We start from the raw sequence: 9218 nt of genomic DNA, 5'->3' as shown, positions 1-9218 counted from the left end.
CGCTGCTCGCGGCGGGGAGGCTGCTCTGCCACCCACAACCTGTCACCGATGGAAGGCGTGCACCCAAACCCCCCCGCCAAAACCATCCCATACCAATGCTTTTGCCAAGGGAGGAGCCCTGTGGGAAGCCGGGGGCTCGCACACCTTTTGTTCACATGCCCACCCCTGCCCCGGCCAAAACACCGAAGCAGCCCAGTGCCCGGCACGAGCCCCGTGAAAGCTCCCGGGTGCTGGGGGTGCGCCGAGAGCCTGTCCTCCCGCCACCACCGCGGGCAATGCGGTTCATCAAAACCCCGTCCCCTTCCTCAGGAAGAACCCGGCGGGTGGGAAACAGCTCCTCGTGTGACTCACGCTGCGCCGCGCCAGCCGCGAAGGCTGTGCCCGAAGCCGGGTCTGGGGCAGATCTGTCACGGTCCCGTTTCATTCCTGAGCTCTCCCCACAGCCTGTTCCAGTCAGGTTTTTCTGCCCACCCCCCCCCAAGCCCACACAGTCCCACCGGCCCCAAAGCTAACGAAATCCTCCCGGTGCTGCAACACAGAAAATGCGTGTGGCTGGTGGGGGAAGCGAGCCGGATAGCTATAGACACAGCTATATCTACAGCACTAGATCACTCTCGCTGTAGACCCTTAGCCATACCTTTTTTTTTTTTCTGAATGCTAACTTTCCCATTTTCCCCCTTTTCTTGAAACACAGGGCTGCTTGGGGTTGCTCATGCCAAAGGCTGCTCCATCAGTAAGCACCAGGGTCCAGCCGCCGCAGCGGCGCAGTGAGCCAAGCAAGCGGCATGCACAAGGAAAAGAACAAACTAATGCCAGAAAATAAAAAACCCCAAAAGGCGCGCTTTGCTTGGATTTGACAGAGGTTATGAACTAACCCATCCCCAAACCTTGTTCTGACTGCCTGATGGAGCTTTGCTGCTAGACGGACCTCGTCCTAACTAACCGTTTTCTTGCGAAGCTTCTAGTAATGGTCTAACCCCTCGCCTACGTTCGGGCTCTAACAGTGCCCAAAGTTAGTACTCAGCTACTAACGCCCCAAAAATGTACATTTTCATTTTTCCTTTGGAAAGACACAAACAGTAGGGACACTTAACTATACACCCACTGAGGAATAAACTGTTTTTTCCATTCATAAATATAAACTTATAGTTAAAAATGACAATTTACAAAAATACAATTTATTGCTGACCCTACGGGCTTGTAACATCGCTTGTGTCATCGTGATCGTATGCTTCACGTTCGCCCAACTGAAACATGACCTAGCAAAACCACAAAGTTTGCCGTCATATGCTGTTCTATGCTTGTTTGCTTGTTTTCATGTATAGAAACATATACAACTACAGCACTTGAAACAAAACAACCAAAAAAAGGAGGAGTAAGGATTCTTTGTCTGTAACCTGAAAAATATTTGGCTACAGGGAGTAAAAACCATATAAATTTATCTGCACTTGTTAACCAAAAAAACCCATGACAAATATCTTACTAGCTGCGATGTGAGCTGGTATAACAACAGTAAGAAATTCAGGCAAAAGTGGTGTTATGTAAATTAGCAGCATTATCCAATCTCCTGGAAAACAAAAACATTGCGGGACTGAGGTATAGAAAAAAGGAAAAAAAAATCCACGCTGGACCTACTACAGCAAAACGAGTTATGTACATGGTAACGCCATGGCGTCCTGCGGACCGGTACAGTCTGTGTATGTGCTCCAAATGCTGGGCTTAAATTCACAGTGACTTTCAGCATTGAAGTCCTGAATGGAAAAGGTTTTTCTCCGTCGCAAAGGAATCTTCGTGGCGCCCTGACAAATAACCTCCCTGCAGCCGGAAAGCCATCGCCTTCCAGTTGTACCCCTGTGCTGGGCAAGAGCACGTACGGTTGCCAGAGCAGCATCACGGCTGCGTGGAAATCCCAACCGACGAGGTGCCCCCGGAGCCGTCCATCCCTGGTGGGGACTGTCCCTCCAGCCACCACCTTCCCCACGGGGCCCGACCTCACCCGTCCCGTGCTCTGATGGCGGTGTCCTCCCCTCCGCCTGCGCCCGGGGCGCCGCGTGGCTGCAGCCAAGGTGGTCCCTGCCTCCCGCACCCGGCGTTCAGGGCAGCTGCATCTCGGGCAGGTCCGGCAGGTTGCAGGTCTGGCCCTGCGCGTGGCGGCTCTGCTGCTGCGGGTGGAGGAAATAGCTCAGGGGGTTCTGCTGCGGGGTGTGGGGAGGCTGGAAAATGCGCTGTGTCGGACCCCCAGGCACCGGCTCAGGTCCTTGCATCTGTTGGGAGACACAAATCTGACATGTCAAACCTGCCCCACCTCCCATCTAATCCCTCTTTTGATGCAGGGCTGATGCTGAGGCTTGTACCCAGGAGTGTGAGTAGCAGGTCCTAAAGGTAATCTCTGCCCATGGAGAGAAGGAGTTGTGGACAAGCGGCTTGGGATGCTGGTGCTATCAGCACGACTAACGATGCCTGGAGAGTACGGAGGGGAAGCAGGACCCATCCGTCCTACCAGCCCCATGGGAAGCCCGGCAGGAATGGAGACCTTCAAAAGATACTTGAACATAAGGTAAAATCTGCAGGACATGCAACCTCCATCTTCCATGGGAAGGACCTCCAGGAAATCAATTATGAGGTTGTAGAGTGACCTTGTCCATGTACCACCTTGTGGCTGGTACCCCAAAGACCTGGACTGGCTGGTTCACCGCCATCAAAGACACTGTGGCACCAAAGCCTGGTTTTCTTTTCCCCTGGAGCTATTTCTCTCCCGCAGCATCATCATTCAGCAGTCCGTATTGCTAGTCTTCAGGACCTGAGTGCAGCCCATGAGCACAGGTACCCAAAGCAGGGACGGCTCATGTCCCCATTTGCTGACAACAATGATTAATTTCTCACTCTAAATCCAGTCTACTTTCGGCTGTACCCACTCCTCCTGCTTTGTTTTCTACCATCTTTGCCTGGAGAACCATAACTTACCTCCACCAACCAGGCAAGTCTTGGAGAGTGTTTTACTAATTAATTATTAGTTTCAACAACGCCACTCCTTGGCAGCGTCATTGGTTTGGCATGTCCTGATGAAGCTGTGCTTTGAAAAACCAAAATCACCTCCTCTAGAGATTTGTGTTGTGAAACATCCATTTATTGAAAGAAAGCAGTGACGGCAGCTGATAAAAACCCCTTGCTATGCTGAGACATAACAGCAGGAAGCATGTTTACAAAAGAGCTTCTCTCTTGTCATGTTTCATGTCTACAGCAAGATTCCCACCAGAGGTCCTCTTGATGACAAACTGTGTTGGAAAAACTGGATGCTTCTTCTGGACACTAAGTGATAACTGAGTTCGTTGGAAAATATGGCCTTGAATGGGTGCAGAGCCACCCTGGAAAGGTTGAGCACGTGGGTATGTGCAGATACAATGGGAATGGAGGACGTGTGAGTGCACTGACCAGGTTTGGTTAGCCAAACAAGCCCCATTTCTTCAAAAAAATCAACCCAACCCTAAAGCCATCCCTGTGCATCCTCACAAACCTCTTCCAGCTCCATTACCTGAAGGTAAAGACGGTGCTGCTGCACCTGTTGTTGACAGTGATGAAGATGGACTGGTGTGTTTGCCTGGTGGGATGTGAAGCTGGTGTGTGGGATCATCAGAGACGGGGAGAAAACGGGTGATGGGGCTGGAGGTCGGACGGTGCTACAGGTAATCGGTTGCATCTGTATTGGGGGAGGCAAGATCTGCTGCTCTGCAACGAACCTGCCACAAGGAAGAAAATAAGGTGTGAGAACCCAAACCCAGACGCACCACCACTGTGGGCCCTGGGGAGCCCAAGTGCTGCAGGAACCAGACTGGAGCAGGGTTTGTCAAACCACAAAGAGCCTGGTAAAAGCAGACCCCAGACTTCCCCCTCTCCATCATGCATGGGCTGGAACTGCAGAAAATTAAGGGGTTTAAGGCTGTACAGCTCCTCCATGACTCATTAGACATTTTAAGCTTTGCGAAAGCCAGAAATATTGAAAAAAAATTATTTTTTCAGACCATTTCACTTATCATAAAGTTCTCTGTAAATAAAAAATATTCTCATTACTTTTTCTCCTAACTGGCTGAGCTTTTGTTTCTTTTAAGACTAAGAGTGTTTGTGTTTGCGTCATCACATGCAAGTTTTTCAAAATAATTTTCAGCGCCATAAAGTGCCCTGCTAAAACACTGCATGAAAACAAGGGCCAGCAAAGACTCACTTTCCTTGCTGCCTGCTGGCACTGCTCTGTGTGGACTGGCCGCTGCCGTTGGCGGTGGGCATCATGGCTTGGATAGACTGATCCAACAGCATCCTGCGGTGGAGGAAAAACAGAGGATGCTCAGGGAAGGGAGAGGGCCCAACTCCTGACCGTCAGCCTCCAGAAACAAATCTCTGAAAATCCGCCCTGAGAGCATGCAAACCACCACCCTAAAAAAAAAGCTAATGAAATAGGATGCTTATTATCACCTTGTCTAATGTACTCGCAGAGGCGAGCTGAAACTTGCTGAATCTTTCATGTAAGAAATACATTTTATAGATTATGAGACCTCTAGGGTTTGTCTTGTTTCCTTACACAGTATTTTGAAACAGCTGGATCCTACAGGCAGTGTCTGCATACACCTCCCTGAAAGGTGGTCGAATAGTTTGGGGCAGTTGTATATGATTTACACAACGTTTCAGCATTGTATGAAAGAAAAATGGCTTTGCCGTGTTGCTTGTCCTGGCTGGAGAAAAGACACTCTGGAGCTTCAGAGGAAGCAGACACAGGTTTGGGAAAGGCTGTCCCTGCTAGTTTGTCCTGTTCGCTCCCTCTGGCAGCGGCAGATAGAATCATAGAATCATAGAATCGCTAAGGTTGGAAGGGACCTTTAAGATCATCAAGTCCAACCATCAACCTACCCTGACAAAACCACCTCTAAACCATGTTCCCAAGTAAGTACCACACCTACCTTTTTTTTAAACACCTCCAGGGATGGTGAATCCACCACCTCCCTGGGCAGCTGTTCCAATGTTTAATAACTCTTTCTGTGAAAAAATGTTTCCTAATATCCAATCTAAACCTCCCCTGACATAACTTGAATCCATTGCCTCTGGTCCTATCACTTGTCACCAGGGAGAAGAGGTCAGCCCCCACCTCTCTACAACCTCCTCTCAGGTAGTTGTAGAGGGTGATGAGGTCTCCCCTCAGCCTCCTCTTCTCCAGGCTAAACAACCCCAGTTCCCTCAGTCGTTCCTCATAAGACTTGTCCTCCAGACTCCTCACCAGCTTTGTAGCCCTTCTCTGGACACAATGGCTGAAGGTTACTGAGCTACACGGGCAGTTTACGTACATATGGAGAGAAAAGGATTTCAGGCCCCTGAGGGAAGGGCCTGTGTGCACAGTGCCCTGCTCGCACATGCACCGGGCTCACCACTAACCCAGATCTCTGCAGGAGAGAACATCCCTATGACCCTGCTGTGGCACCCAGGGACCATAACCCCCCGAGCCCAGCCGTGCCTGCCCTCCCCACCACCCAGGTATTGCTATTTTCTAGCACCGCCATCAGGATGGTCCCCGTGGGGCTGCGTTCGTACCTGAGGCTCCTGTCCTGGCTGTAGTCAGACTGCGGTTGCCTTTCGCCGCCGTCAGCCGGCACCTGTGCAGCCACCGTAATGGGGTGCGTTTGTGAAAACACCATGGGGTTGTTGTAGAGGGGCACTGAGATGCTCGTCTGCCCCGTCAGACACGTTTGCTGGGCTTGGCTTCCTCTCATTAGGTGCTGCTGCTGCTGCTGTACCTGAAATGAAGACATAGACACCCACGTAAGTTTTTAAAGCTCCCTGAGAGAAGGCTAAAATAACTGCTTCCAGTATGTAGATGGGAAAAGGAGAAGGAACAGTAGGATGTTCTCCCTGAACACAGCAGTAGGAACAGCATCTCTATTCAGGACAAACAACCCATTTGCATTTATTGCCCCTGCACGGCAGGCGCTGGGATCCCCAGCGGCAGGAGCAGACGGTCTCTTGAGAAATCAGAGTACAAGGGTAAGGGCACGCAAGGCTTGAGGGAGGAGAGACGAGCTTAAGAGGGCAGGAGGAGTGTAAACCTAAAGTCCCCAAGAAAAGCATCTCCTCCTTCCTTTAAAGCAGTAGTTTTGGTCTTCTTGCTTTTGGACACCTCAGTCCTTTCCCACGGAGATGTGACCATCTATATCGTGGATTTAAGTCTGGTGATGACAAAGTTGTTTTTCAAAGCTGCCTTCTAAGACTTCTCAGACAGAAGAAAATTAATCTTTAAAAATTATGCCTAGTTCCCCATGTTACGAAGTCAGAACTCACACTGGCTATGAACAAGCATCATGTTGCAATCGCAAACGGCAGTGAATGAGAGCCCAAACCTCGCACTCAGGTCCTCTCTGGTCACCAGGACAGCCCCAGTGCTCCCCAGGGTTTAATGCTTTTGGGCTACCTGGCTTTTATTTTTACAGCTGAATGACATCATTCTGACTGACTCTCAACACAAATTTCACAGTGCCAGCTACGGAGTAAAAGCAGCACAGAGGAGATGCGCAGGACCATGGGGAGGGGGGACATGGCAGACAAGTATTTAAAAGCCAGGAGAGGGGATGATGAAGACAAGGAAGCAGCCGGCGACCTGGGCAGCCGTGCCGCAGGGGTCCCTGAGGAATTGGCGCGGTGATGGCAGGTGGGTGCTGCAGTAGTGCTTCGTCCCCATAAGGCCTTGTTGTTGTGACTTCTTGGCTGTCGTCTGCCTGGGCGTCCCCGGCGCTGGCGGCCTCCTGGGGCTCGGGTGCTGCACGTTGTTAAAGACGACGGGGATCGGCTGCTGCATCAGCATCTTTAAATAAAAGAGACACACGAGTCGTCTCAGCTCATACGGTGGTTGTACTGCTGTCCTGGCTTCAGCTGGGATAGAGTTAATTTTCTTTCTGGTTGCTGTGTTTGCTGTGTTTCAGTTTTGGTATGAAAGGTATGTCAATAATGCACATTGCTTCAGTTGTTGCTAGGTGATGGCTATATTATTCAAGGACTTTTTTGCAGCTTCCCATAGAAGCTGAGAGGAGCACAAGAATGGCCAGCGGAATATTCCGTACCATAGATGCCAAGCTCAGTATATAAATGAGGGTAGGCCGGGGGGTGGGAAACGGCGATCTCTGCTCGGGACAGACTGGGCAACCAATCATGGGGGGTGTGAGAGTGACTCATGGTGTATTGCTTTATCTTGGATATTCTTTTACCATTATTATTATTACTATTATTATTATTATATTTAATTAATTATTATTATTATAATTTTCCTTTGTCTGTTATTGTTCTATTAAACTTCCTTTATCTCAACCCACGAGTTTTTTTTTCCCTTTCCTTTCCCCTCCTTTTCTTCCTCTCCTCCCCACCCTTCTGGGGGAAGGGGAGCACTGTGCGAGCGGTCCCAGCTGCTGCCTGGAGTTAAACCGTGACAACTGCCTGGGAGATACCATCTCCGTCTTCCAGGCCGTCTCTATCAACATATATAAACTGCAGCAGCAACAACTCTAAATCCAGGGGCAAAGTGAACCATGAATAATAGAAAATCAAACGTTAGCTTGTGCTCAAATACGTATTCAGAGCCACGACCGTTCCAGCTCCATTACGCCTGTTGCGTATTGCAGGAATGGCACTGGGGATCCGGCAGCGTTAACCGGCCACTGAACTGCCGAGCTTTTCATGCAGGCAGGACTTTAGATTAGCTTGGGATCTTTTTTTTCTAAATAATGAAAATTACTGATTCAATACTTAAGCAGATACTGACGCCACTCATCTCTCGGGAGACACTACTCCCACATCTGAGACCAAAGTACCAATTTATCCAGAGCTCATTTCTAAATGATTTTGCCACTGATGATTTAGTTACTGATCTGCGTGCTTAAAGGAAAAGCAAACAGTTTGTGGGTTTGGGAAGCCCGGGGGCAGCGGGTACCTGCAGGTTGGAGTCCTGCACTAGCTGGAGCTGCTCCTTGATGACGTGGAGCTCTTCTTGCTGCGTCTTGATGTCAGCTTGCAGTATGCGAGTCCTCTCCTCCAGCTGCTCTTTCAGCTGATGCATCATCCCCAGCTGGGTCGGGAAATGGTACACTGGCTGCGGAGAACAGAGAACCAGATCACGGGGTAGGACCAATCCTGCTACTCACATTCATAGCGATGCTGGCTTCAGAAAAATCACTGCTTTTCAGCTTTTGCCAGAGAAAAGATGATGCTGACAAAAAATGGCAAATGCATATTCCACCACGGTACCACTGTACTGTTATGGTTTATGACTCCCACATTTTTCTTGTGTGGTTTTTTTTTTTTTTTTTTCTTTTTCTGGCCAAACTCAAATATTCCATGACACCCTCTCCCTCTACCAGGGCAATAAAACTTCAGCGCCGCACCAGCCTGTAGTTAGTTGCTAGCAATGCAGAGATGAGTTTTCCGCAGCCCACAACAGTTTCGACAAGTGTAAAGTAAACCTTCTTCTAAGCTATTCCCTTGGGTGTCCTACCTGCTCTGTATGATATATTATATATTATATATTATGTATTATATATTATATATTACAATGTATCATGTATCATGTATTATGTATTATATCTGTATTATATATTATTATAACATTGCTGAAATTAGTGGTTGCAGGTAAACCTCCGTGACAGCAATGGGAAGTCACTGCAACCTTGCCCCCGCGCTGGGATGAGCCAGTGAGGAGGTAAGAGCAGTGAACCGGAGCCACAGAGCCTGCCCCGCTGACTGGCCATCCCAGTGCGTTTAACAAAAATAAACCACGTACCATCACAGCGTGCTGAGAGGGGACTGCCGGCTGAGCCACGGGATGCTGAGGGAGGTGTTCACCAGGGGCTTGAGGAGCTGCTATGGCCTAGAAATGAAAACTTTGCCTTACTGTAGGTCCATAGCACCTCTAGTGCAGAGTTGGTGCAATATCAGCTCATACCGGTGATGAACAACCACAGGGAATTAGACAACTCCACATGGAGGTCTGAGGATGAGCCTGAAGGGAGAATTTAAGCTCCTGCATGCCCCCCACTCATTGCAAATCCTCGGCGTCAGCATCCAGTTTTGGAGAAAGGCCATTTCACCGTGGGCTCGTGGTGTGAGAGGATGTTTAGCCTGGAGGAGCAAACCGTATCCCGAAGGGAGGCAGCAGAGGAGCCTCTAGCAGCTCTCCACCAGCTCTGCTGGCCAGC

At 49.6% G+C, this 9218-nt stretch overlaps 1 protein-coding gene across 1 annotated transcript in view; it reads right to left on the bottom strand.

The window, feature by feature from the left end:
- Positions 1 to 2093: 2093 nt before the first annotated feature.
- PASD1 (PAS domain containing 1) overlaps positions 2094 to 9218 on the bottom strand; it is a 30316-nt gene continuing 23191 nt past the window's right edge. Inside the window, exons 14-19 of the mRNA XM_009889265.1 lie at positions 7958 to 8116; positions 6634 to 6838; positions 5575 to 5662; positions 4220 to 4312; positions 3533 to 3737; positions 2094 to 2264 (exon numbers count right to left, since the gene is read on the bottom strand). Coding sequence (XP_009887567.1) covers positions 2094 to 2264; positions 3533 to 3737; positions 4220 to 4312; positions 5575 to 5662; positions 6634 to 6838; positions 7958 to 8116 — 921 coding nt within the window. The remainder of the gene's footprint in view (positions 2265 to 3532; positions 3738 to 4219; positions 4313 to 5574; positions 5663 to 6633; positions 6839 to 7957; positions 8117 to 9218) is intronic.

The sequence above is a fragment of the Charadrius vociferus genome, unplaced genomic scaffold (genome assembly GCF_000708025.1).
Source record: "Charadrius vociferus isolate BGI_N301 unplaced genomic scaffold, ASM70802v2 scaffold7, whole genome shotgun sequence".
Lineage (NCBI taxonomy): Eukaryota > Metazoa > Chordata > Aves > Charadriiformes > Charadriidae > Charadrius > Charadrius vociferus.
Note: the sequence above shows the minus strand (reverse complement) of the source record. Positions and strands in the feature narration are given on the sequence as shown.